General features: G+C 46.0%; 1 protein-coding gene across 1 annotated transcript in view; it reads right to left on the bottom strand.

Moving 5' to 3' along the window:
* Positions 1-6,803, bottom strand: part of PTGFRN (prostaglandin F2 receptor inhibitor) — a 65,898-nt gene extending 59,095 nt beyond the window's left edge. Inside the window, 3 exon segments of the mRNA XM_042810291.1 lie at positions 6,341-6,639; positions 6,641-6,755; positions 6,758-6,803. Of these exon segments, the coding sequence (XP_042666225.1) occupies positions 6,341-6,639; positions 6,641-6,755; positions 6,758-6,803 (460 nt within the window).
* Between the last annotated feature and the right edge of the window lie 20,879 nt (positions 6,804-27,682).

Genomic DNA, 27,682 nt, shown 5'->3' with positions numbered 1-27,682 from the left:
TAGTTTGTGTCTGTGGCAAAAACCAGAGGTAGCCATATCACCTGCCCCACCATCTAGCACCCTGACTAAGACTGGAGCACAGAAAGGAAAGATCAACACCTCATTGCTTATTCTACCGGTTCCCACTAACAAATAATTGCCTGTTCTCCACCTAGGTATTACTCGCTGTATCCAGGCGCAAACACATGCAAGTACTAATAAATCACATATTTCTGAGGAAAAAAACAGTACTGAATCTTACATGATTACTCACAAGTTAAGCAAATTCTGTATTTTTCTCTAGACGATCATAGTTGGTACCCTGAAAATTTAGGAAATGTCCTGTATTAGCTCAGCATCTGTTTCGTATTTAGAAGCTATTCTTTGCAAACACAGAGGTCACGCTGCTTTTAAAGCAGCTACTGCCAATTCTCCTTTGCAGTGCAGATTTAATAGCAAATTCCACTGCCACAGGACTCACTGTGTAATAATGAAGGGTAGTGTGTCAATAGATGAAACTGAACACATCAATAAGAAGCTGGCACAGGTCCCTATGGATGTTTCTCTTGCAACAATCATTTTAATGCGTGTAGGAGAACAATACTGCTAGAGCTGCCCAAAGATTCCCCACAGCCACGCTGCATCAAAGCCTGAAATACAATGCTAAATTCTCTGCAGTTGGAACTAACAGTGGAACATGCACAGAAACAAAGTCCTTTACACTGGCAATTATTCTTCTGAAGGCTGACAAATCTAAGCAGAATGAGTTTTTTTGTCAGGACCAGCCTCTTGCTAGCCAACACCACCCCAGTCATTGTCCTACCAAACTCTTTTAAATGGCTACCGATATGGCAAGAAAAGAGTCACTCTGAAAGCATTAAAGCATGCAAACTGCAGTCATGAAGCAAACGCGAAGCAGCACAGCTAAGCTACATCTTTAGGGAAGTCAGCAGAAAGGCAAGCCCAGACAGATCAAGCCTATTAGACAGGAAGAGTAGGGTAAGTTCTCCAGTTTTGGGGGGAGTAGCAGCAGGAGATGTTTTACAGTCAGGGTGAAGGACAAAGGGAAACACCTGGAGAACAGCCTGAGACAAGAGCTGAAGCCAGAGAACAGAAGTTACAAACTGCACATAAAGTTTACATTGATTTTTCAGAAAGCTGCATATAAGAAAGATGATACACACTTTGTCTGCTGAAGCAGCAGGCTCTTATGAGCAGATACGATCAGAGATCCACGCAGACAACCACACTGTTTCAATACCGGCCAATTTGGAGAAGGAAAAAAAAAAAAAAAAAAACAGAAAAAAAACCAACAACAAAAAGCCCACTTCTCTACACATTTACAGAACTCTGAAATGGGAATAAAAAGGCAGCTTCCACCTCCCCACTCCTAATTCCAGCCATAATCCTTTGACACCTTGGAAGCAACGACAGAGTGCTTTCTCTAGGGACACGAGACTAATTCCCTGCAGAGATTTTAGAAATGAATGCTTTTCCAAGTTGTATAATGTGGCCAAATTTGGGCATTTTTCATAGGAACAGCAAAAGCCACGTTCTTAATGCAGAGTTAACTCCAGCCAAATTTCCAACCCTTGCTCAAAAGCACGGAGGTGCTACAACTTCTCAGCTTAGCAGCTGCAATGTTATTATTTGTTGGAGACCAGGGAGGGAGAACTGGCCAAGAAAAAAAAAAAAAAAAAAAAAACCTGCTTCTTCCTGCTTCCCCATTTCCAAAGAGGAAAAGTTGGAAACAATTGAGCTTTTTTGTTCATTTGCTTGTCTTCTAAGGGAGAAAGGAGAAAAAAAAAAAAAAAAAAAGAGGTTAACCTAGGGTAGACAATCAGCCCTGAAAATTTCAGCCTGAAGACTTGCAGGATAATAAACAATTTTAGAGATGTCCCTCATAACACAAAGTACCAAGCAGACATACTACAGGCATTGCTGGCAGCCCTGCCTATCAGCAGCTGTGACAGCTTGCCTGTGAGCTCCAGTCTTTAATTAGTTCTCATTCCTGAAGTTCACAAGTCAATTAATTCCAAAAAGCGTCTTCAGATCCTTTTTTAAAGGAGTAAAACATTGTCCAGGATTCGGTGTCTTAATAACTTACTTATTCTTCCCATAGCTCAGCTAACAATTCAGTTCTTTTACAGCATCCATGCAAATGCCATCTGGCCATAGAGATTATCACAAATTAGCTATTTCAGCTTATTTCAGCTCTTCTTTGTAATTCTGCAGTGCTATTTTTCCACTGCCTCCATTCAGACAAAACACTTCTCTGGGCTGCTCCTTCAGAGCCAGTCACGTAAGACTTCTCCTACTGCTTGTCTCACCTTACCGTAACAGGCAAAAGCCTTACTGCAACACTGCAACAAGCTTCAAGCAGCACCAGGGCAAACTTACTAGCATTCCCATACAGCTATCTAGCATTAGAAGACTCAACCAAGGTGATTAGCAACACCAGTTCTTCACAGCAGCAAATACCAACACCCACACACATCTGTTTATGTGACAGCCTCTACCTTTCTTCTTTGATTCAGTTTGGGGGTACTTTCTTGATCCAAGGGATGGAACACTTCCCCTGCTTAGAGAGGCTGAGAGAGCTGGGGCTGTTCAGCCCTGAGAAGAGAAGGCTCCAGGGAGACCTGAGAGCAGCCTTTCAGTGTCTACAGGGGGCTGTAAGAATGCATGGGACAGGGCATTAGCAGGGTCTGTGGTGATAGGACAAGCAGAAATACTTTCAAAATAAAGAGGGGGGATTCAGACTGGATAAAAATGAAAAGCTTTTTTCAATAAGGGTGATAAGGCAGTGGAACAGGTTGCCCAGAGAGGTGGTTGATGCTCTGTCCCTGGAGACAACCAAGGACAGTGCACTGAGCACCTGACGAAGCTGTAGGTGTCTCTGTTCACTGCAGGGGAGTTGGACCGGATGGCCTTTAAGGATCCAACTCAAGCCATTCTGTGATTCTATGATTCTTCAGGTTGGGAACAAAGATCATGCAAGAAATGGCTCATTATTCCTGGGCATAGATTGTAATGCAGTACCCCTAGACAATGCTAGTTCAGTGGTATAATACAACAGGCATTATCACTTACTACCACTTACCTTCTAAGGAAGCAGGACCTCCAGTAAGGCAGGCCCAGGAGCTTATTACAGTATCTCCAGGAGAAATCAAAAGGAAAGCATTAAAAAGATATATTTCCATCATGAAAGATATCCTCACTTCATAGTTCCTCTAATGTCCTTTCTTCCAAATCTAGAGACTTGACTGACACCGGCATAATCCTTGTTTTATCCAGTTCTTACTACTAACGTTTTGCTCAAGTTCTTCCCAAATTAACTTCCAAGTGATTGATTTCTTTCTGTATCAGGAATAATTCTCATTTTCAGATGTGTTTATTCCTCTGCCTCCTAAGACACAGAACTTCACACAAAAATGCATCACAGAATCAGAGAATGGCCAGGGTTGGAACGGTCCGCAAGGATCATGAATCTCCAACCCCCTGCCTCATGCAGGGCCACCAACCTCCACATTTAACACTAGACCAGGCTGCCCAGGACCCCATCCAACCTGGCCTTGAACACCTCCAGGGACGGGGCATCCACCTCTCTGAGCAGCTGTTCCAGCACCTCACCACTCTCTTTGTAAAGACCTTTCCCTTGGCATCCAACCTAAATCTTCCCTCCTTCAACTTAAAACCATTTCCCCTTGTTCTGCCGTTATCTACCCTTTCAAAGAGTTGATTCCCCTCCTGTTTGTAGGCTCCCTTTAGGTACTGAAAGGCTGCGATGAGGTCACCCCACAGCCTTCTTTTCTCCAAACTGAACAAGCCCAGCTCCCTCAGCCTGTCTTCATAGGGGAGGTGCTCCAGTCCCCTGATCATCTTTTGGCTCTCCTCTGGACCATCTCCAACAGCTCCCTGTCTTTCTTGTACTGGGGGTTCCAGACCTGGACAAAGTACTCCAGATGGGGCCTCACAAGAGCAGAGTAGAGAGGGACAATCATCCCCCTGTCCCTGCTGTCCACTCCTCTTCTGATGGAGCCCAGGATACCATTTGCTTTTTGAGTTGCAAGAGCACACTGCTGGCTCATGTTAAGCTTTTCATCCATCAAGATCCCCAGGTCCTTCTCTGCATGAGTGAAAGGCATCTAAAAACAGACAACTGACACATTCGTTTTCTAAAAGTACCTTATTGAAATATGTAACTGTTTCTTCATTAAGAAAATATATACATCTGTTTTGCAGTTAAGTATTCGAAAAGGATTACAGAGACTGGAAAATAACCACCAAAAACCAACCACACAAAACCAATTTAACCCACCGGTTTTTTAGATGCGAAAGCTATAATCTCAAACATCCCTGAGCATTTGTTTATGCAGATAGATGGACAGATATGTATTATTTTTTACATACATTCTCCTCTAATCAAGCATGCAGTTGCATTTCTAAATGACCCCTACTGCTTACTTCAAGTCTTGTCGAGGCAGGCTTATACCTCAATTCAGGGATTAGAGCCAAATACAACAGAGGCTACCTAAAGAGAACAAGCTGTTGCCATGTCAAAACGTTGCAATCAAGAAATCCAGAGAACACGGATGAAGAATTTCAGAAAAAGCACCTGTGCTCCCTGAAAAGTAGTCCTGGACCTGAAGAGATGCACGAGAGCCGGAAAGAAAAGGTGACTATGCAATCATTTGCTAACCTTAACACAGGCTGGAAAAGTAAACACTCTTCTTACACAACTCTTGCTTTGAATCCCGCATCTTCCCACAGCCTGGTCTGCTCTGCTGAGGATTTTGTGAGGCCTTCTACTTAGGCCTTTAGCCCAGGATCCACCATCTCCTTACCTGTGCTGTCACTGACAAACAACAAAGGCACCGCATCAAGGAAAAAAGGCTGAGAAAACATTTGCCACAGCCAAAGACCTCGGCCATTTCTTGCATTATTTTGTAAAAATCTGAATCAAGTCTAAGTACACACAAGGGATTGTGGAATCATTACGGTTGGAAGACCACTGAGGTCACCCAATCCAACCACCAACACACCCCCACCATGCCCTCCAACCATGCCCCTCAGTGTCACATCTAAACGGTTCTAAAAAGCCTCTGGGGACGGTGACTGCAGCACTTCCCTGGGCAACCTGTGCCCACGAACTCTTCCAAACCTCAACTCCTTCCCATCACCTTGGCTACACAGAAATGCATCAACACCTTCAGCACACTGGTTAAAAGAGACAACTCTCCCCTCTATTGAAGAGCTGCTAGAAAACACACGCTGGCAGCAGCACTCTTCGCACAGTGAGAAGAGGAGCACCTCACCAGCCTCTCACACACTGACCTCTGAGCAGTTGGAGTACCTCACAGAGCTGCCCAGCCTCTATAGCAGCAGATATTCACACAGCAAATACACCACACTGGGAAGTTCAGGGTTCTTCCCGCTGTGCACAAAAGCGCTTTTGATTTTAACAGCGCACTGCAATTAAAAAAAAAAACAACCCCAAAGCACAACTCAGAATGTTCAGAGAAACCACAGCTTGACCAGCCACATGCACATTTTAAGTTATTGAGATTATTTGGTCTGGAATTAAAAAGGATAAAAACAGGACACCTTTCTGGATATTTTTTTTTTTTCTTTCGGCTGCACGATCTTCAGAACTTCACCTGAGCCCTTGATTTCCTGCCTGTCCTGCCAAACCGTTCGCTTGAGAAATATCATTCCCTTTCTGTTTCTAAACAGGGTTATGGGAATTCCCCCTGCGGAGGATCCCGCAGCCCGGCCACGGGGAGAGCGCTCTCTGGCAGTTATAGAAAAGAATTAGTCATCGCGATGTCAAAAGTACGAGCACCAACTAAGTCAGCAAATACTGCTCTGCTCGAAGAAAAGCGTTGCTGGGCGGGGTGCGGGGGCACGCCGTTAGCAGTTCGCTCCCTCTGACCCGAGCCCGGCGGAGCGCTGGCGGCTGGCGGCGGGGTGCCCTGCGGTCGAGCCCCGGTGGCGGTCGGGGCTCGACCGCAGGGCAACCGCCAGCCGCTAGCCCCCCGCAGCGAGCACGGCTTTCACCTGAGCACCTCCCTGCTCGCCCACCCCAGCATTTCGCACCTGTGCGGCGGGGCCCGGCTCCCAGCGGGTCGTACCCGGCGGCCCCAGCCTCCCCCCTTCCGAAACTTCTCCAGCCGCGGCGTGCGGGCGGCTCCGGCCGCTAACGCCCGCGGGCGGCAGTCGCCCGCCGGAGAACAGCACGGCCCGGTGGCGTGCCCGGCCCCCTTCCCGCGCGGAGCGCCGACGGGCCTGCCTGCCCTCCCCGCTACCTGCGGCCGAGTACAGCCGTGCCCCGGCCCCCTCCCGCCGCCCCCGGGCTCACCGAGCAGCAGCAGCAGCAGCAGGAGGAGCGGGAGCGGGCAGGGCGCCCTCTCCCCGCGCTGCCCCATGCCGGCGGGTGCCTCTCCCTTCGCCAGGCGGATGGCGGCCGCCGCACACGCTCGCCTCGCCTCCCTCCGCCCGGGGACCGGCGGCCGCTCGCCTCCCGCTGCCCTGCGAGCGCTCGGAGCCGCCCGCCCGCCCCGACCGGCCGCGCTGAGCCGCGCAGCCAACCACAGAGACAAACTTTCCCCAGCGCCCGCCCTCGCGCGCCCCCGCCCGCAGGTAGCGGGGGAGGTGCGGGTCCGGCCCGGCTCGGCCCCAGCCGCCGAGAAGGGAGGGGAGAGCCCGACCCGTCCGCCCGCGGGGAGCGGGGCAGCGCGGAGGGGCGCCGCTGCACGTGGCCGGGAGAGGCCGGGCGGCGGCAGTGGGCTGCCCGGAGCTGCGCTCAGCGCTGGCGCCGCCATGGCGCTGCCTGACCCTGACCCCCAGGCACCGCTGCGCTTCAGCCCCCTCCGCCGTGTTAAACATGTGTGCTCCCTCTGTGTGCGTTTCACTGTTTGCTTCCCCGGCTTCGTTCAGGCCTGTGTGGTGGAGCCAAGTCCATCTCACGGATTTCACCGCGTGGGACACTTCTGTGTATCCAGCCTTGAGCCCCTCTGCCCCCACCGCAGCATGGCTGCTGCAGCTTTACCCCAAGTCCTGCAGCACACCTGGGCTTGGAGTTGGGCTGGGTGTTCCTGGCAGCAGGAAGTGCGTGCTGTGTGTGTACCTGGGGATGGTTATCTGGCTGCGTTTTAGATTGGACTTTGTCATTCATTCTGTCTTGCTTTACAGTAAGGAGGGTGTTGCCTGATAGGAATGAGGCTGAACCTTCCTCAGATGAGTTGAGAGAACTTTCACCCTCCAGCCACAATTGCCTGAGCTCCAGTTCAGGTGAGGTGTGTACAACACACAGCCCTGTCCCATCAGAGTTACTCTGGCTTAGGAATGGGGCTGCAGCTGCCAGCAGGATGCCTAAACCAAACAAGACTGCCTTCATCAGTGTTTATGGTGCCCCTGTGCCAGCTTGTTCATGCCACCTGCTTCTATTGCTCTCCTCTGCCACCACTCAAACACATTTCTTCTGAACTTCTTCACCGAAAAACATCCCCTCTTTAAGCCATGTCCCTTGTGTCAAATTCAGAAAACAGAGGAGATCTCTCCTTTTTACCTGTCCACTTTCATCATGCTGTTTGAACTACTGATCCTTCATCAAACTCTAGTCCAAATATCTCCCCCTACACTCCTTCAGCCTGGCAGCAGCAGTGTATGTATGGGCATAGGTCGTTGTATGCACAAGTATCCCGCTGACAGGAGCCCCGTGCTCCCTGCCTGTCCCGTGCTTGCCATGTTCCTCTGCTGGGTTGGGATTACTGACGAGGACCTGCATTACAGGGCTGAGTGGCTAGAGCAGCAGATTTCTGCAAGAGGTGGCCTTGGAAAGCCTTTCCTTCTGGTTATGCCATTTGGAAATTCCCAGGGTATTCACTGTAACCACCAGACGCAGATATCTGCTTCACTATTGCTTGCAATATTACTGGTGCTGGTGAAAAGATAAATTCTTGCTCTCCTGAGCTGTGGTGTGGTGTTCTCAACAAGTGTCAGCTCCCTTTTTTAATTTGCCTGTACTAGAAACCCTTTTCCTCCCCATACAGATCTGAAAACAGAAGGGGCCACTGTAACCCCTTAATCTGACCTGTACACATGAGCCACAGAGCTTTTCTCAGCAGCTGGATCAAAGCAGGTTTGTTTGAGAGACAGCGCATCTTGCCTTAAAGGCTCCAAGGAATGGCAAGTGCCTTACACCACCTACTAATTTGTTCCAGTGCTTAATTATTCTTGCTGCTAGAAAATTGCTTCTTTCAAGGTTGAATTTGTCTAACTTCAACTTCGAGACGTCAGAACCGGTTACGCCTTTGTCTACAAACCTGTGCTCCTATCACCTCTCCCTGCTACGCTGAATAGGTTTTCTTTGAAGCCTTGCATTGTATGATTCAGTTTCCAGCCCTTGCAGCATTTTGTGGATTCTCCCATATTTCCAAGTGCTTGTTGACACACAGGCACTGACCCTGGATGTAATATCATGGTAGCCTGTACACATGCTGCACACAGAAGAAAAATCATTTCTCCATCATTATTTGGTTTTCCTCTTCTCACATATCCAAAAATGAAATTAGGTCAGTAACTGATACGCTACACAGAAAGCATGTGGAGCTCATCCACAGCCCTCTTCTCACACCTCTGTTTTCCAATACATCTTCTGGCCACGTGCCACTGATGTTCTTCCTTTCTCACTATACAACCTTGCAGCATGGAGTGTTAAAGGATATTTTGAAAAGTTGTGACAATTTTGGCACATTTGAGATCCCCTAATCAAACTGAGAACCATTTCTGTGAGGCTGATGAATCGCTGGTGCAGAGGCCAGTAAGAAGAGAGCTGGAGCTGACCACAGCATCAGTCTACCTTCCCCTTCAAAGCCGGCTTTCTTCCTTTTTTGCGTGTCCTACTTTCAAATGGATTGTTGCATGTATGTGATTATGTCATTTTTTCCCCTTGCCAGTTCCATTTTGTATACTTCAGCTATGGGAGCCAGACTGAGTCGAAAGCTTTCTCTGAGCATAAAGTCGAGACAAATATCTTCCTCTGTTTTTGTGCTCTCTCCATGTTTATTTATGACATGCAGAGTAAATATGTGGTCAGTTGTTTGTTTCTCAGGAAGGCATCCAGTTTGACTTTCAGCATTTAGCATTGCTGTTGTTGCATAGATACCACATATATTTCACTTATTGATGACACTGCAGGAATGCTTGCCTACATTTCTTCATACCTGGATTGCTGCATAATGCATGGGCTGAAGGCGTTTCTCATTTTGGGGTAACTAGATTAGCCAGCAGACTCTCGGGGAAGGATCACAATTGGAGGGTTATATGAAACAATATGCACACATATGAGCATAAACATGAGCACACGCTGATCCTCAAGAAAGCCACCTGCAAACCCTCCCTACTTGCACAACTCCTCCAGCACATACTTAGAAGGCTTTGTAAAACCTCCCTGCTGACTAAATCAGATGAGCAAGTTGTGTTCCTCGCCTTGTTCCTGAGCAGCAGAGGTGAGATGAGTGCCCACAGGGAGTGTGGGGTGCAAGGCATGCAGCATTCAGGAGCCCTATACATCTCTGGCAAAAGAAGGGCCCACTCAGACAAGGCCCAGCACCCTGCTCAGGGCAGGGGCTGCAGAAGCACTGCTCCTATGCAGATTGCTGGCTGTAAGACATAAGCAGTGGAGCAATCTTGTGGTCCCAGAGCCTGAGGGCTGTTGTGTGGCAGCCATAAACTCTCCACAACAAAGAGAGGGCTAGGCAGGAGGATAGGGCCATGCTCAGCTGCTCTGTCAGCAATACATGTACAACTGGGGGCAGGAAGGAGACCATCGGCCGCTTCCAAGCTACTCACATGAGATCCCCAGGGAAAGGGAGCCACAGTGTAAAGACTGTCCTGGAGACTTCTACACGTAGATGTGCCACCCTGTGTCATGGCTATTCATTAAAGATTCTTTCCTTTTGAGCTAGGGACATTATCCCCATGCGCTGGCCAAACTCCACGTCTCTTGATTTCATTCTGTTCAAGGTTTGCCTGAGATGTTGGAGTGGGCACAATACTCATCCTCAATCCTCGTTAAATCTCTCTTTGCTCTACAAACCTGCTGGCATGTTCCAGCCAAGAGTCTGTGGCTGGTGAGAGCCTGGCAGCCTCTGGGCTGTACAGTCAGGTTGGTGAAATGCTTCTGAGCACACCTGGACAGAAAATATATGTCCCTTGTCATGCCTCTCTCGGTAGTTGAACAGAAATACGGGCAGCAGAGAGCTCTCAAAGAACTGTGAAAAACTCAGCTTACCCATTATGTATTATGCATTAAAACCTGTGTCTATTGAGCTGTCCAAGATAAAGTCCTACTGGCATTTGATCAAAAGAGCAGGAAATTACCTTGATTTGTCCTGGCTAGAGCTGACTGCCTCGTGTAAAAAGTACTTGTGAATTAATTATTTGCAGATTTATGGGAAAAAATTAAGTAATTTATTTGATGAATATTATTCAGCTGGCTATTGAGGTAACCAAGTCATGAGGAAAAAAAAAACATTTGTGAGTGATTTATTTGAAAATTTAGTAGAAATTTGACAGGAGAAAACAATCAGACAAACTATTTGCCACTATTACTCAAATGCCAGTAGATTTGGATAGTATTCATGCACTAGTGAAGTGCATAAAGCTATGGCCCTAAGAAATGTATTGAAATACGAATTCAGGTCTTCAAATCTACACTGTTCTTAAATATTCTCCTCAACCACTGCCTGAAAGATACCTATTAGTGAGCACAGGGTATTATTTTACATTTGCAGCTATTTATTCTTATTTGTTACGAAGACATTCTGGAAACTCTCTTGCCTGATAAAACGCCTTGAAAATTGAGTACCTTTTACTTCTGTCCTGCCTCTCTTCAGTGGATCTCTAAGCACTTTACAAATTTCAATGGGTTTAATGTTACAGCTGTTCTGTGAGGCAGGAAGGCATAATGAAACCTAGGAAAAGTGGGAAGCACACATGCTGCTTGCTACAGGTTCCTTTCCATCATAAACTTTTACATTTCATGAGCATTTTTAGAGTAGGCTCCTTTCAGCAGAGCACGTCATTTAAGAACTGACTACACTTTTCAAATCTGGCTGCCTGAAGTTTGGTTCTTAACTCTGTACTTAAGCACCCATAAACAGCTGCTTTATATTACATGCTGAGCTCTTGTTGAACGGGATGGAATTTTAAAGCACTAAACACACATGGAGAGAAAAAAAAAAAACACAAACCCATGTATCATGATACTTCAGCGCATATATGGAGGTTTAGCAGCATGACCTTAGAAGCTGGCCTGCAGAAATGTTTATGGTGGTCTACTGCCATGATAACTGGGCAGCAGGCAGGTTGTGGAGACCTGTGAGTGGCTGAAGCTTGCACACCACATCACTGATGAGCAAGCACAAGCAAACCACACTCAAAACTTATCCAGCCTGCTAGGCAGGAAGGAAGACACCTCCCTGCTGCATGCCCCACTTGTATGCTTCCAGCAGCAGAGCTGCAGTCCCTCCCCTGCTTCTTGCTTGAAACTGTGACTGTATTCCGTACACGAAGCTGTATTTCAAAGCACTGTCTAGGTATTAGAGATCTGGCATTAGATGTTGTGGCAGCTCTGCCATGGCACGTGCAGTAGGGATAAAACCAACACCCTTCTCAAACTGTTGGATATTTTCTTGTCAAGTTCAGTGTGAGGAGGACTTGATCTCTAGTACCAAATGGAGATTACCAGTCAACAAATTATTGAAGAGAAGCTGCATACTAAGGCGGTACGTGACTAAATTATCCCCTGAATCTTGCCATCTGAATTCCTGCAGAAGTGAATAATTAAAGAAACGACCTAAAAGATACATGTTTTTATGTAATGATGACTGAATATCAAATTAAAGATCTGCTGATCAGCTTAAGCAGAAAGAAACCGTAGAAGAAGAAATAAATATTTGGATGGTTGCTGTTGATCACTGGTGGCAGTTTAAATTCCAGATTTACTCAGTGTGATTTTTGTTCTCTTTCCCGCTGGCATGTCTTCTCTCTTGAAATAGGAAAAATCAAAAGGAGTCAATTGTGCTTTCAGGTTTTCTCCATTTCTGTGTTGTGACTGCAAAAATCATAGGGGAGGATATTGCTCTTTTTTAAAGGAATAGTTTTTATTACCAACAGAGAAAGAAAACAATAGAAGCATTTCTGTTGGTATTTGTTTATTTTCAGATGGATTCTCCTAGGCAAAATTGATGTCGGGAGAGCTGCAGAGTCTCTGCTTATAACACAGGCAGGTACAATTCTCATCCTGCCCCACATTCATTCTTTCAGTGCAGTCCAGCTACACTCCATTGTGAAAACTTGCTTTGTTTTTTTCCTGAGGTCAGTCTGAGCTCAGCTATTCTTCGTGTTTCTACCTATGGGACTGCTTTCTTTCCACATCAGTAAGAGGCTCAAATCCCTTTCTAACCTTGACTGCAATGAGCGGAGCATCCATGCGATGAGGCTGCATCAGGTTAAAAGAGAAGCAGCACCAGCAGCAGCAGCAGCAGCAGCAGCAGCAGCAGCAGCAGCAGCAGCATGTTTCTCTGATAGGTCCCAGAGCATTACCTATCATTACAAGGCACACACACCAATCTTTAGGCTTTTCCAAGGTGCGGAAATTAGAGAACCAAGAAACCAGGAGGCCTCTGTCTTTGCAAGGCTAAAACATGCTGCAGATAGTATACACTGAGCTGCCACCTATTATCCTGAGTTGATTTAAAATAAACTGTAATCCAGGGATGAGAAATGAGCACCACAGGATGAGGCAAATCCTTCTCATGCAGGAAGATGGTGTTATCATGCTGGACTACGAAAGAAGAAACACACAGTTTCTTTGAGAGAGGACTTCTAATTTCTTGAGCAGCGTGGCTGAAAGAATCTTCTCGAGTGCACTTACATTAACAGGAGTTAATTAGAAGATTAGGCTGAGGCTGGTGTTCATGACCCCTTCAGACTATCTGGGCACACTCTTTAGTAACAACAGCCTGAAAACAGGGAAGCACAGTGTTAGCTGGCATGGCTGCTGTGCTCCAAGGATCTCTTTTCCAAGGACCCAGCAGCCTGCTCTGGGGCTCCTCCTGGCCTCTGATAGAATGGAAAGAGATTATAGGGACCAGAGACAATTGATGAAGTCCCCATGTGTGTTGTTCAGGTTCATTTTTATCTTGCAGTGCTGAACAAAGAGATTGGAGATGCAAAATACATGCAAAATAAACCAACATAAAAGTTCAGTGACAACTAGCAAGCTTTCAACAGAGTTCCAGAAACAAACTCAGAGAGCTTGATGCACAAATAATAAAGGAGAGCAAAGAAACCGGTGTTCTTATTTTATTTCCAGTCCTTTTGGCGCCCCAATATTTCCAGCTTCTCCTGCTTACTGGCATGCGTTCTCTTCTTCCCTCTGTTTTGTTTCCACTTTGGATGACTGGCTAACTAGCTATTGAGCCAGCAGAGGGAAAAAACGGGTCAAAACTGCAGATGTCTCAGTGTTTGTGCCCAGGGGACATCAGATAACAAGCTGTTACAGTCTGCCTGCAAATCCACTGGTTGGCTTGTTATTCTTGAGTGCCCGCATAAGGCCTCATTGATTCTAGTCTGGCATCATTCTCTTGACTCTGCAGTGCTTTGGGGGTGTCTGCAGCACAAATGCCTCATCCAGCACTCCTACGAGTCCTGGGGAATGTTTCGGGAGGGACCTCAGGTGCTATCTTCTCAGAGAAGATGTGAGATGATCCATTAGCCAGGTGATTCTGCATGCTGATGGGACACTGCCCCATACATCTGTGCCTTTGCAAATCCTGCATCCTGCAGAAAATGCTCCTGCGTTGGCAACGCAGGGAATGCGCTCACCAAGATGACTGAAAAAGCCTGCTTATGGCAAGGTAAACTACAGCACAAAGTCTCCTTGCCTGCTCTGTGACCACAGGGATCGCAAGCAAGGAAGCACATTCAGATTCAAATCACGATATATATAAAGTCTCACTAATTTAGACCCAAGAGACTTCAGGAGAGGGCAGAATTTGGCTTGCTGTGAGAAGGCAGTATCTGCATGTAAAATCACTGAAAAATGTCCAACAAGGCTATGTATACCGTGTCCCCCAAAATGTGCTTCCCTGACCGGGGAATAGCTGCTATTCATGAACTGCATGGCTTAGAGCAGAATGAGGAGGTTCACTAAAAGCAGCATGAAAAATGCTATTAACATGGTTTTAAAGAGCCCTTTAGACCCAGCCTTTGTGCAGATGGGTGAGCACAACTGGGCAGGGCAGGACCATGCAGCTCTTCCTGCGCCCCTGTGGAAATCAGTTTCACTCAGCTGCAGTACAGCAGTGAGCCTTGTATCCCCTGCCACGCAGATGTCCCACATCTCATCACCCAGCACGGGGCAGCATTGCTGTGAATCCTTGTCCCCAGCAAGCAAGGCAAGCTAGTGGGGCTCCTGGCTGTGGGGAGGTCTGGGAGAAAAGAGGGCTTGAGAAGTGGGCAAGGAGTAGTTCAACAGGAAGCATCATGGCATTTTGAGCCTGCCACAGAGGATCAGGGCAGCTGGGTAGCCTTGGAGACAGAAATTGAAGGTGTGTTATGGGGATTTACATGCTGTTTTTGGAAGCCCTGTTTCAGTTTAAGATGATTAGCACTATCTGTGAAAGCCCGCAGGAAACTGTCTCCTATGACTTTATAAAGGCATCAGACAAGGCGTAGCCCTCTTCTTTGAGCAGGAATTCCCTAGCCAGTGGCTGAAGAAACATGTTGCTTTTCTCCTTGCTAAGAGTAGACAGCTGCTGTACTTGCTAGATTTCCATCCAGGCTGCATGGAAAGATTTGATTTAAAGGCAAGGCTGGCTGATGACTCTTAGCGTGTAAAACTTCCAAACGGGGGGAGGGAGCAGCTGCAACTACAGTTTTCCCTGGAAAGTGAGAAAATAGGGATAATTTCCGTTTCTACAGCAATGTGAATAATTATCAAAAAGAAAATGGTTGATTGGCAGCTAGAAGAATTGTTCTTACTATGCACCAAAATGGGCCAGTAGCAGCAGCACAGATGAAATCCCTGGATGGAGGAGTTGACATCTAAGCATTAAAACTAATTTTTCCACTCTCATTTTCATGTCTGTTTGCTTTTCATTCCCCCTTTCTAAAAATTTACACACACTCACACCCCCAAAACAGTGTTTTACAAGGTTTGCATGTGGACACCTCCTCTGCGATCTCCTATTACTCCTACTCACATCTCAACAGCTGACTGAATAAGACTGCAAGCCATTCAGGCATTAAGCCTCTATTAAACCCTGCATCCACTTGTAGATTAAAAGCAATAATGTTCATTCTCAAGAAGATTTGAAAAAAAGCCATACTGAGCAGCTGACAGACTTTCCCCGTCAAGATGCTTTCACACAGAGCTAGTTTTCTGATGGTGCCTCAGAGAGGTGCTTCTAGCAATTTCTGTATGTCCAGAGAACCAACAAATCCACAGCAATAGCCTTCTGATGTGTTAATAAAACACCAAGCCATTTCTGGAGCCGTCCTCTGGCATACGAGTCTGCGCTTACTTCTTCGGATGTTGCCAGTGCTTCTGCTGACACCTGAAAGTAGGTTGAACACCACATAACACCAGCTCAGCTGAGCTGCTTGACCACTGCAGAAGAGAAGTCTGGTGATGCTCAGCTAGCCCAGCTGAAAATCTGCTGAAATCCTCCCTAGCAGCTAAAACCGAAAATCAGAACATTCAAGCAGCCAAACCTAAAACATCACTGCAATTTGCTGCTGAGGCCATGGGCTCTCCAAAATAACGAATGTTAAACTAAAAAGAAACACTCTTCAGAAAGGAAGGTCACACAGATACTTTACATGGCAGGTAATGCCTTCTGTAGCCAGTCTTCTCAGACTGTTCTTGTCAGCGTGTGCTGGAGCACAGCTCATGCCTATTCAAAGAAACAAAAGATGTCTCATCTTTCACTTTCTCCTTCTTCCACACTGCTGGGAATTACTGCTCTTCTCCATTCTGCTTCTCACTTGGTGAGAGTCATTTTTAATTTTTTAGTACGGTAAAAATAATGCAAAGCTTCATGAATGAAGCTGGCAAAATACAGAGCAGGGTTTTACTCTTCATGCACAAAGACAAAATGGTAACATAATATTTAATCAGGGAGTGAAAGAAAGAGAAGTGAGTTCATTAACTTTTCCCTTGAGTGAAAACTCCTATTTTCATTTTTCTTTTATTTTTATTCAAATAGTTTGCAAGAGAACACCAGCCATATGCAAATGCACGTGTGCTCTCAGAACACAGCTTTCTTTTATATAGATGATCATGAACTGACTTCAATAAAAGGAAAGAGACTGGATTTTTCCGTAGAAATAACCCTCTCTATTACCCTCCAGTTATCTCTTCTACATTCCTCAGAGCCTGTGTGTGTCAGTAGGTGGCTTTTGGGAGTACCAGACAACCTGGACCAAATGCTCTTATCCAGGTTTTTACCCAGGACACAACCATGAAACACAAACAGCACCAAAATGGCTCCACTATGGATGTATCCTGAAGACTCTAGAGGAGTCTGTGCTGTAGCATCTCTCCCAGATGAACCCTGATGGATGTGGCCTCCAGATATCCCCACTTGGACAGCAGCATGGTTGAGCACAGGCTTTCAGAGAGCTGCAACAACAATTGAAATTACCTACGTGGTTCCCACATCCCCTCCAAGAAAATAAAAATGTACTCATCTCCTATCACCTGGAATTATTTCTCGATTCCTCCTGCCGTTATTTCCTTTCAAAGAGCTGAGTTATCAGAAGCCACTAATTTATAAGGGGCAGTGCCTTCCTCAAAGACATTACCTCTGTCCAATCAGTATCTGAAAAACCACCAAGAACCTCTCAATGAATCTTTCTGGATTGCATCCTAAGCAGCTGCTGATTCTTTCTGAGTAATAACAGAAGAGAAATCTGAGAGGAGAAACTGCAGCTGCTGCCACAGCAGAGAGAGCTTATTATGAGACATTGAGCTCTCTTATTTTACTCTTATTTTTGTTGTTGTTTTGTGGGTTTGCTTTGTTGGTTTTTCTTTTTTTTTTTTCTTTTTTTGTTTTTTGTTTTTTCCTAAGTGGTGGATTACGATGGAAAATCCACACTGGGAAGTTGAAACGTATCCCTGTAACAAGCAGGTTCCCATGCAACTGCAGATGACTTCACCTATTTTGGTTAGCAACAAATTACAAAATGAACTTCTCAGCTTTGTCCCTTGTGGTGTTTCTACTGCCTTTGTATGTGAGCCAGATTTTGCGCTGGAGGCGCTGAACCATGATTTGAGCCATTTGCCAGCAGTGCTTGCCTCTTTCCAATGCACGCTGGCTCAGGTCACCTAAATTTCCAGTGCTATGTTGCACCATAATCAAAGATGCCCTCTTACCTGTCTCTGTGGTTAATGCATTTTGATACTAAATCTCTCAGAGCAGGGATCATACTGGATTTTTAGGTCCTATTACAATACAATAACCGATAACGGGGAACACTGTCTGCAGTAAAATATGATTCCCCAGGCGGCACTTAATGCAACCTTTCAGTCCTTAATTACTTGAGACAGAATCAGAGAGGAAAAAGGGAAAGCCCAGAATAAATGGAGCATCTGCTCCTGCAGCCCCCAGGAGGACATTGGAACTGCCAGGACTGAGGCCCCCAGGGGGCTCCTCTTGCTCAGGATGCACAGCAGTGCTGCAGGCATGCTTCTATCCACCCTGCTGAGCAGGAACTTATTGTGTCATACTCGGGGCCAGAAGGTTCTGAGGTGATTATTCTCAGGGGCAGACCTAAGTCCAGTGCTATCAAGAAAGGAACTTCAGAAAAGCTCAAGTTTTTGTAAAGAATTACCAAAGCTCTTTGAGGATCGCAAAATGCTGCTTCCCGTTTGCATACAAAGATACGTGACACAGAGATTAAGAATTAAAAAAAAAAAAAGAAGCAGAGTATCTGATGTTGTAACACACATGAACCTCAGGTGGCTATGGGCAGTGGTGAAAGATGGTAGGTGGAATTGAGCAGGCTTCCAGGCACCAGAAAAATTCGAGAGGCTGAAGCAGTTCTGACTTCCTTCAACCTCCTTCTTCGCTGTCAAACCCCTAAAAGAAATAAGATAAAAAACAAACAAATAAAAATAAAAGCTACTCTTGAGCAGGCAGGTTTCTTACCCAGCAGGCAGGACAGGGAAGTTATTTTCCCCTTTATCTATTCCAGGCCCTCCTCCAGAAGCAACACTCTTTTTCCCTCACTGTGAGAGTTCAGTTAAGCACTTATCAAGCCCTTTCCAAATCTGGAAACACTGATGTGTAGTGGAAATACTTCTTTGTTCAAGGGTTACTGGGTGATTAATTGCAGTAGCTCCTCGAAGGACAGCTTAATCTGCATTAGCAATTTACTTGCTTCTCAGTGCCACTGAGTGTGTTGGGAAGGTGGACGGAGAATTAGGAAGTTAAAATCATTTTTACTCTTCTTATCTCTTAATGTGTCTTAAGCAACTTGCCTAAATGGCTGGCAAAGATATACCACTATACAGTTGTTAAATATATTATGAAAACAAGTCAACAGAGAACCTCAGGTTGATTTGGGCCTTTTAAAAACTTTCCCAAGCAGTCCTAAGCAGCTGAGCCCCTAAACTGTTCGTCAATTTTAAAATTGTAGCTTTAACCAGCAACATGATTTTGCAAACAGTCCATTGTATGTCTTGGAACCAAAACTGCTCTGTGACACAGGCATGTTTCATTATTGGTTCAACAAGTCTCAATCCCATATGGCTTCAGTTACAGAGAACTCACTGGAGCCTTTCCTTTCTTGCACAAAAGCATCGTCAGCTAAACTCCAACCAAAGCTTTTTTTTTTCAGGCATGTGCAAGGGGTGGAAAGAGCCTAATTGAATCTGATTTGATAGCTTCACCAGTTTTAGAAATTAGCATGGACTGACATTTATTCTAGAACAAGTGTTGGGGGAAAAAATAAAACAAGAGGCCAGACTCTTAGCTAGTGCTAAGATTGTGGGATGGTGCAAGGGAGCTACAGATAGGCATGCAATGCTTCTACAGACAAGGAGCAAAGGTGAATGAAGGGTTTGATAAATCCATGCTCCTGATTTTGGAAGCTATGGGCACTCGGTTCTGCTGGCTCCAGCACCAGTGGCTTCCCAGTGAGCAAAACCACCCCTTCGTAGAGGCCAGTATGAAATCACAGCAGTTCGAACATCCTCCTGCAGTTCATGGTTCTCAGCCAAAGCCCACTCAAGTCGACAGGAATCTTTTTGTTGACTTCAAAAGACACTGACTAGTCCATAATTTGTCATTAGATCCTTTGAGGATAATTAAAGCCATGTTGTGTAACAACGGAGGATGGACACAGTTCCCTGAATGATACATTTTTCTATCGTTTGCTTAGTTAGCTGCTGATGACAAAAACACCAGTAGCAAGAACATCCATTTAGTCTGTGCTGTGAGCCTGCCAGTGGCTCTGAGGCGTTAGGTGATGCAAGGAATCATAGCCTTGCCTTGGCCTCAGCATCCCAAATATTCACAAAGGAAGAAGTCAAACTCTTCCCTGCCTTTGGTATCTCTTCATTGCACTGTCTCCTTTTCACCCACCACTGCAAGCCAATGTCATTTCTCAAGCAGGAAGTGGTGTTTTGAGGAAGGGCAGTGAAAACCACACCATCTTGAGATCACACAAAACCTTTCCTGATGGAAAAATGAGGTCTGAGAAGCGTCCTATCTGCAAGCTCCGTGCCAGCAAGGTTTCACTCCATCTCTTTCAGTGGTAGGCTGTTCCAGTTGTTTGAAATTTCATCTCTGTTTAATCAGCCCATGTGCCCAGCTGTGTGCTAAAGTAATCCTTCTGGAAACCACCGAGATGGCTTTTCTTTATGAAATCTCATTACATGATAGGTAGTAGTAGCATCTATAATGCAGGTTGCCATTATACTCAGTTCTTTACAAGGCTGCCTGACTTTAACTGGCCAGGCTGACATCTTCTGTGAGAGGTCTTCCCTCTGGCTAGTAGATTCTTCAGCCTTTTGTACTACACACTACTCAAATCTGGTTACCCTGGCGCTATCAATTCCCTCTTAGGTCCTTCTGTAGCACAACTATAATGCTGAAGTTCTTACAGCAGCTCCCACATTTTTACCACTAGCTCACTGCAGATGGGAAGGGGTAGCCTGATACTCACTCTGGGCTGACAAGGCAAAGGTTAGTACCCAAAGGGTCAAAGCAGAGCTCTTACCTACCTCCATCACCGCAGAGTTCTGCACCCTGGAATTTCAAGACAGGTGCTGGGGAATAGGAGCAGCAGGTACCTGCAAACACCTGGCAGAAGGATGTGTACAGTATTCTTCATTTTGTAGATGCCTTGCTTTGGCAACCCTTTATATTATTCTTTTAATATCTTGGTACTGGTGCATGTAAACGAAAGATGTCCAAATGCTGCCTTCTCTAAAGCTTTCTCACAGGTGCCTCTGGAGCAGGAGGCTGAGCCAGGTGCCAGGGCAATGCCCGGCATTCTTGGAGCATTTATGGGCATCCTTGGGAGGCTGTCCCTTCTTGGGATACTGGGGTGATGGAAATCCTGTCTCGGCTGCCTGTAAAACACCAGCTGAGATGGGGCCACCAGGTGTAGGCTCCCCAGGGGAGGTACTTGCACTGCAGATCTGCTGGGGGGAGTGCATACTGTGCCATGGCTGCAGGCAGGGTGCTGCCCATGTGGAGCAACCACACCTCTCATCAAGTCAGCCCAGGTGTCCTCTTGCATGGACATCAGGCTTGTAGGCAGGTGGGAAGTGCTGGTCACTTCTCACTGTGACAGTGAATGCCACCAGGACATGTAATTAAATTCAGACGCCAAAAAGACCTCAGGGTGAGATAATACAGGTGTAGCTTCCAGTAGCAGAAATCACATGCCTGAGAACACTACCATTTATCAAACCTTGCAACAGGTAGGCCTGGTTTTAATATTTAAAACAATGTTTCAAACCTCAGTTCTTCCTGCAGGCATGAAATAGCACACAGAGGTTCCCAGCTGGCATGCCATCTCTTCCTCCTCTCTCTGCTTCTGTCACGACCAATCCTACTTACCACACCTAGCACTTTTGCCTCACACCTAGAAATGCTGGATGGGGTTTTACACTTATTAAAGGGCACCACAGCAGATCTCACAGTCTATCAGAGCGTGTGCTGCTCTTTATCTTGCGAGCCCATCTTCACTGCTGCGTTGAGCAAAAAGGGCAATTCTCCTTCTGCAAGCCAGATATTCCAATTTCAAACTTGTGTTGTTGTTTTTCTTTCCTGAGCTGCAGTTCTTACAAGCTCTGTCTTTTCCAGGCGTGTTGTTGTGCTGGATCAGAAATAGCAGTGCATGGCCACAGGTTGAGCCCTGTGTTTTGCTAACACTTTGGAAGACGATACCATCTGTGACACGATTCAGATCAGCGGTTAAGTGAAATTCAGCTGGCAGGGAGTTATTCGCCAGATTAATGTTTCAGAAGTTCTCCTGCTCCCAAAACGATTCTTTGTTTTCCCTCTCCCTCTATTTCTTTCCACATCTCGGTAGGCAGGGCCTGTCAGGTGTCAGAGGCGCCTCATTAGCAGGCCTGGACAGGGCAGGAAACACAGCCTTTGCTGCCAGAAACCCACAATAAACAAAGTGTGCATCCTCACCACTCTGAGTGAGGGCAGCATGCCATAGAATTATTGCAAGGCACAGAGTGAGGGTCCTCCCACTGTACCCTAACACAGAGGACACCCTCAGCTCATGTGCAGAGGGCAACATGGAAACTCCTTTCCTGGGCACCACATTTTGTCTATCTGGAGAACACCAGGATGAGTTGTCACGTGCCTCTGAGATGTATCCCAGTGGCACAAGTGAGAACAAATTGAAACCAGCTTGGATTTTAACACCACAGCAGCCATATATCTCCCCACATGCAAAGGCTTTGTCTGGCTTACAAGCAGCCCAAGTAACCTCAATATCCATTTGTAGAGGTGGGCTTTGTGGAGGTCCCCTCTGAGAGAGAAGTGCCATGTTTTTGGAGCAGTCCTGTAAAGAGCTCCCAGCCCTGGGAAACACCTAACTAATGTAAACCACGTGATTCTGACATGGGAAATAAAATCCTGCAGCACTGTTGTTTGCATCTCTTCCCAGCCATTTCCTGCAATACATTTGCCTGTAGAATATAGAATATCTCTCACAGTGGCAATCTTCTTCAGCATGGGTCTCTTCAAAGGTAGCTCCTTACAAAGCACATGCTCAAAACCAAGCTCTCTGTCTCTGTGTCTGTTGGTCCAGGGTTCTCTCCAGTGGATAGTGTGGAGCCTCAGAGGTTTCTATGGTATTTTAGGGTCAGGGGGCTGTTCTGCAGCGCATCAGGCTTTCTCTGGGTAAAGCAGTTCTTTGTAACTGAGAGATTGGAGGTCAAAATAAATGAATTCTCATCATCATCACGTAGCTTCATAAGCTGCCCACTGCCAACGTTAATCGAGCATAGTAATTAAGCAATGAAGGCAGTTGTTTCTGAAGTACTTTGAACATCATAAAATAGTTTTGATGGTTAAAAAACAGAAGTGCTGGAAGCCATCACCATGACAGTGCTGAAGCCGAGATGTGCACTCCGGCAGCAAGACACAGTAAATTCAGACACAGCAAGGATGGATCACTTTGGAAAAAATAGTTGGATAGAACAGAACATTTTTGAACCTGCACTTTGCTGTTTGCCTGTTGATTGGACACCATGTCTGGTCACTCCAAGCAACAGAGTGACAAAGAGCTTAAGCAATTATTTCCTTGAAACAATTTGGAAATGTACCTGCTCTTGCCATATACCCCATCCGGGAGGCAATTTTCCCCTGCCCTTCTCTGCATCAGCCTGGAGTTCCTGTTAGAAAGATGTGGTAATACAGAGAGACATCAGCATCATTCACTGAATGAAAATACTGAAACAGCAAATGGTTTCTAAAAATAAAAATATAGTGAATATGTCTTTAGGTCTCTGAGGCATTATACGGTGACTAATCAGAGCAGTTTTCCTACGAAAAAGGGACAGAAGCAATAGAGATGGAATCAAATTTAATAGTACAAAATGCGAGGTCGTGCCCTGAGGGAGTAATAACGAGAATTTCTGCTACCAGCTGGGAGCTCATCAGTTGGAAGTGACAGAGGAGGAGAAAGACCTGCGTGCGCTAGCCGATCAAATGACTGCAAGCTGGCAATATCATGCAGATGTGAGAAAGAAAAATGTGAGCCTAAGACACATCAGATGAAGGATTTCTAATAGAAGATTTTAATACCATCACAGAAGTACAGAACGTTCTACATCCACGTAGAAGATGAATTAATTTAAACTTGCTTTTTTTTCCCCTGCTTTTCTCTTTTAGGATGACCAGGGGAGGAGAGAGCTTTCTTCTACAAGAAGAGACTAAAAGGGCTTGGTTTCTCAAAATTAGCAAAATACAGGCTGGGATGAGATATATTTGTTGCTTATAAATACCCCAGAGAGAAGTACCAAGAAGAGAGAAGAGCCGTTTGAGTGAAGAGGCAGGGCTGCCAGAAGCGAGTACAAACATGCCAGGAAAACATTTCAGCTGGAGATGAGAAGAAGGTCCTGTCTCTCCAAGAAGTACATTTGTGGGATTGCCTAGCAGGAAGTTTTATCAGAAAGAAAACCCCAACTTGTTTTAATTCAGATTGAGTGCAGTTCCCTACAGATACCATCCCTACCTCAAAGAGCATGGGACTGGATGACATGACGCAGAAGGTCCTTTCCATCTTATTTTCCATCATCCCCATGTGCTTATCTCATTCAACAACCTAAGTTTTCATACAGAGAGCATTCTTTGAGCTGACAAAGCTACCTGATTTGACTTGTATTGACTTGCTGACCCTAAGAACTCAACAGCAAAGACCTCATGCTGTCTCCAGGCTACTTTCTGGCCCATTTTATTGGGGAAATTGGTGAGCCCAGTCCCAAGCCTATTTCTATTGCGTATTCCATGTCACTCAGGCATACATCGTATCTCTGGGGAAACAGGCTGTATGGGAACTGTTGAGTCACAGCCTGAACCACTGATTGATCACAGAGGGAAAGGACTGGGTCAGCCCTGAGAGCACAGGTGAAGGCAATTCAGCTGTGTGACCTCAAGGGGTGGAGCCTGGCTGCACCTCTCTTAGACCCCATTTAAGGGCTGACAGCCACTGGGGAAGGATGTTTGGTTGGAGATCCCTCTCTAGTGGAATTTATCCTCATGATCTTCAGAAGTGGATGAGCATCCTTTTCCTCTTTTTCCTTTTACCATTTCACTCTTGCATTGCCTTTCCACTGCACTAATCTTTCTGACTGTGACACAGGCCAAAGGCCCCAAGCTGTCCACTGCATTGTGACAAGCTCTGCTCCTGCCCACAATAGAAGGAGATCACTCCTCATCCACCTGCTACTGCAGTGGCATGCACAGACCTCATCCCTGCAGTGCCAGGTGCTATATCAGCACATCATGGACAACTCTCTGTGTTGAGGAGCTACCTAATTAGAGATGGAGCCTGGGACAAAGTCATAGAGGAGGATGGAAAATTGCAAATTGCAAGCCTCAAGGTGTACAGTGAACAGGAACTCCAACCTGCCAGGTGCTCTATGAGGTTTTAAAGTCATCTGAAGACTCAAAGTCCAGACCAGAAGCAAAAAATAAAGTGAACACATATGGCAGGGGATTAGATGGTACAGGCTTAGTGAAATTAAGCATATGGCATTAAAAGTCCACGTTTGAGATTATTTAAATTATATCATCACTATGATCTGCAAATCTCAGCCCTGTGGTAGTTTGCTGGATGGCTCTTAAAATTGGTCTGTTCTGGCCACTCAAAGTACGCAGAAATTTGTTCTTCTTTTGCCTGTAACAGGAGACTGGGAATCAACAAATGATCTCAGAAAGTAGATACAAAGAACAAGATAAGGAAATGTTAAGTATGTTTCTTTGGTTTCAGGCTTTACTACATCAGCAATAACCTTCTTTAACCTTCTTCTCCCCAGCACATCACAGCCATCAGGCTGCTACGCTGTTAGGGTGATTGTTCTTTTCATGTAGCACTGTAACTTCATGCAGCAATTTGTCACTACAAATAAAATATCTTTGCAGTCCCAGGCAGCTTGCGAACTGAAACAGGCATGGCACATAAACTCAACTGGGAGGTACGAGCTCAAGCACAGAGGAGCCTGGAGAAGAGAGAAGGGGGAGTGCTCCAGGAGAAAAGCTTTACAAAAGACTGCCAAGGAAGATGAGCTGTGAGAGTGCACCAGGCACAAGGGCAGGAGTGTGAGCAAGGGGTGCATAGGGGGACATGGAGAACATCCAGAGGAATGCAAGAGAAAGAGGATGGAGAGGAAGACTGAGGGAGCTAATGGCCCTGTACACATTCCAGGGACTCTGAAAGGAGGAATCACCCAAGGTGCTGTAGGTCATGTAGGATGCCTGTTACATCCCACCCCAGAGTCACTCCACTTCCTTCATATGCATATATACAAAGTGAGATGCTTCAAGGTGAAAAGCACCTATAAAAGCACTTAGTATTCTGGGGCTTGAGAAGCTGTGAAGATCATTTATTCAGAAACGTGCCTGAATTTTGTTCCTTCATGGTATAGATGTCATTCAACTGTAGATCTGTGTGAGTGTTTAAGTGCATATCTTTGTATTCAATGTGACCGGTTTTCTTAGGCTTGCAACAGAATAGTCACGTTTGGATAGCACATGCACAAAGCCCTTACTTTGAGCACAGCTACTGAACGTATGTTTATTTCAGTTTTATATTTCAGGCACCGAGCAAACCCTCAACAAATGCTGTCCTCAGAACTTGGCCGCACTCCCAAATCAGTCAAACTTTCCATGGAGTCAGAACCTCGGAAATCTCTCACCAAGAAGGAAACATTGGTTGCCTGAATTCATTTAAGTAGAGGAGGGGAAAAAAGAAAACACATTCATCAAGTTTGGTCTGGTCAGATGATACTGAGCAGAAACTCAGCCTTTCACTAGGTTTTACAACCTCACTGACCAGCTACATGTTATGTTGGAGACAAGAGTAGGATGGAGATGGAGAGGACCAAACCAATGCCTCGTTGTTGATGCTGTTCAATGGGAAGACTGCCGTGCCCTTGGAGAGGCCCAGCTGTCCAGAGAAGGATGGTTTTTGCTGTAAAGAGGGACAGAGCAGGGCTTCATTTTCAGGCAGGCTACATTTGAATTAGGCAGCACAGAGCAGATGTCCAAGAGACAGCTAGGAGGTGGGAACAAGGCAAGGCATAGGGAATGAGTCACCCACAGCCGAAGCCAAGCAAGGGCTGAATGCTGCAAGAAATCATATAAGGCAAGAACAAGGCAGAGAGAAAAAGAGGAGTCATTCTTGCAGGGAAACAACCAGAGAGACAGAAGGAGGAGGTGAGCAAAAATCCTGAAAACATCAGATAGTAGGACATGAGAATGACTGCCTTTTACCAGGTGGGCATCCAGCCTGCCTAGTATTCTGTTGCTAGCAGTGGCTCAGACAAGACATTTAAAGAAAAAGTGCAGAAAAGCCAGGATGAGTGTCATGTGACCTTCTCCTGAGGACTCTTCCAGCTCCTGGCAACCCAAGGCACTTGCAGCATTCACAGTCTTCAGGGACCTTATCTCTGAACCTAAATGCTGCTCAGCCCCTCCACACTGCTGGCCTCTGTCATACCTGGGAGCAGCAAGCTCCACGGCCTGACTGCTTGCCGGGAGAAGGGAGGCAAGGAATGGACTGAGAAGCCTGGGAGTACAAAGAGACTTCTTCTGGGAGGGGACCTATGGCATCAGTCAATCAGCCAGCATTCTCAAAACTGCAAATAGAGGCCACATCATTCATGCAACCCTCCAGTCCCTTGGAATCAAATGTTAGTATTGCCTTCAGATGGACTGCCCCAAGTGTAACACTGCCAGAAGTGAAACTCTTTCTGAAGGAGAAAAATGACAAAATCTATGACTTTCAGCACCAAAAAGTTTATTTTTTCCTTCGGAGACTCAGTCCCTGCAAGGGCAGTTCTTCCCCAGGAACTTTACAGCCCAAGCTGGAGCTCCTTGCTTGCCACCTCCATGCTGGAGAGATATAAACCTGCCCCGCGCTCCCTGGGCAAGAAGAGAGGAGAAAGGCTTTGTTTCCTGAAACACTGGAGCATTTCTCTTTCCCTCCAGGAAAGGGGCAGCAAATGAATGTATTGCGACCACTAAAAGAAATAGGGAGAGGGGAGGGGGCAGGATTTAGGTTAGAAATGGAGCTGGTGTTTTGTAACAAAGGAGGCTGCAAGGTACATGGCCACAGTGGGAAAGAAGGAAAAAAAAAAAAAAAAAAAAAGGAAGAAGAGAAAGAGAATAGAAGAAAAAGAAAAGAAGAAGAAAAAGAAAAGCATTCAAAGCCTTTACAGCATCCATCAAAGCAGTAACATTATTGCACGGTGGGTTTATAGCTTCCTTGCATCCACAGCAGCAGCTTTTCAGTTGGGCTATGCTTAAAAAGAGGCCAGAGCTGGCTCCTTGCTGCTCCTCTGTGCATGGGCATTTCCCATCCCCTTGCAGCAACTGCAAAATTCATTTCACCCTTTAATTGGATTTCATGCAGCCACACAATGCGTGGCACA

This window comes from Centrocercus urophasianus, unplaced genomic scaffold (assembly GCF_019232065.1).
Source record: "Centrocercus urophasianus isolate 14NV4802_14NV808 unplaced genomic scaffold, USGS_Curo_1.0 seq_12, whole genome shotgun sequence".
Taxonomy (NCBI): Eukaryota; Metazoa; Chordata; class Aves; order Galliformes; family Phasianidae; genus Centrocercus; species Centrocercus urophasianus.
This window is presented reverse-complemented; position numbering and strand designations above follow the sequence as displayed.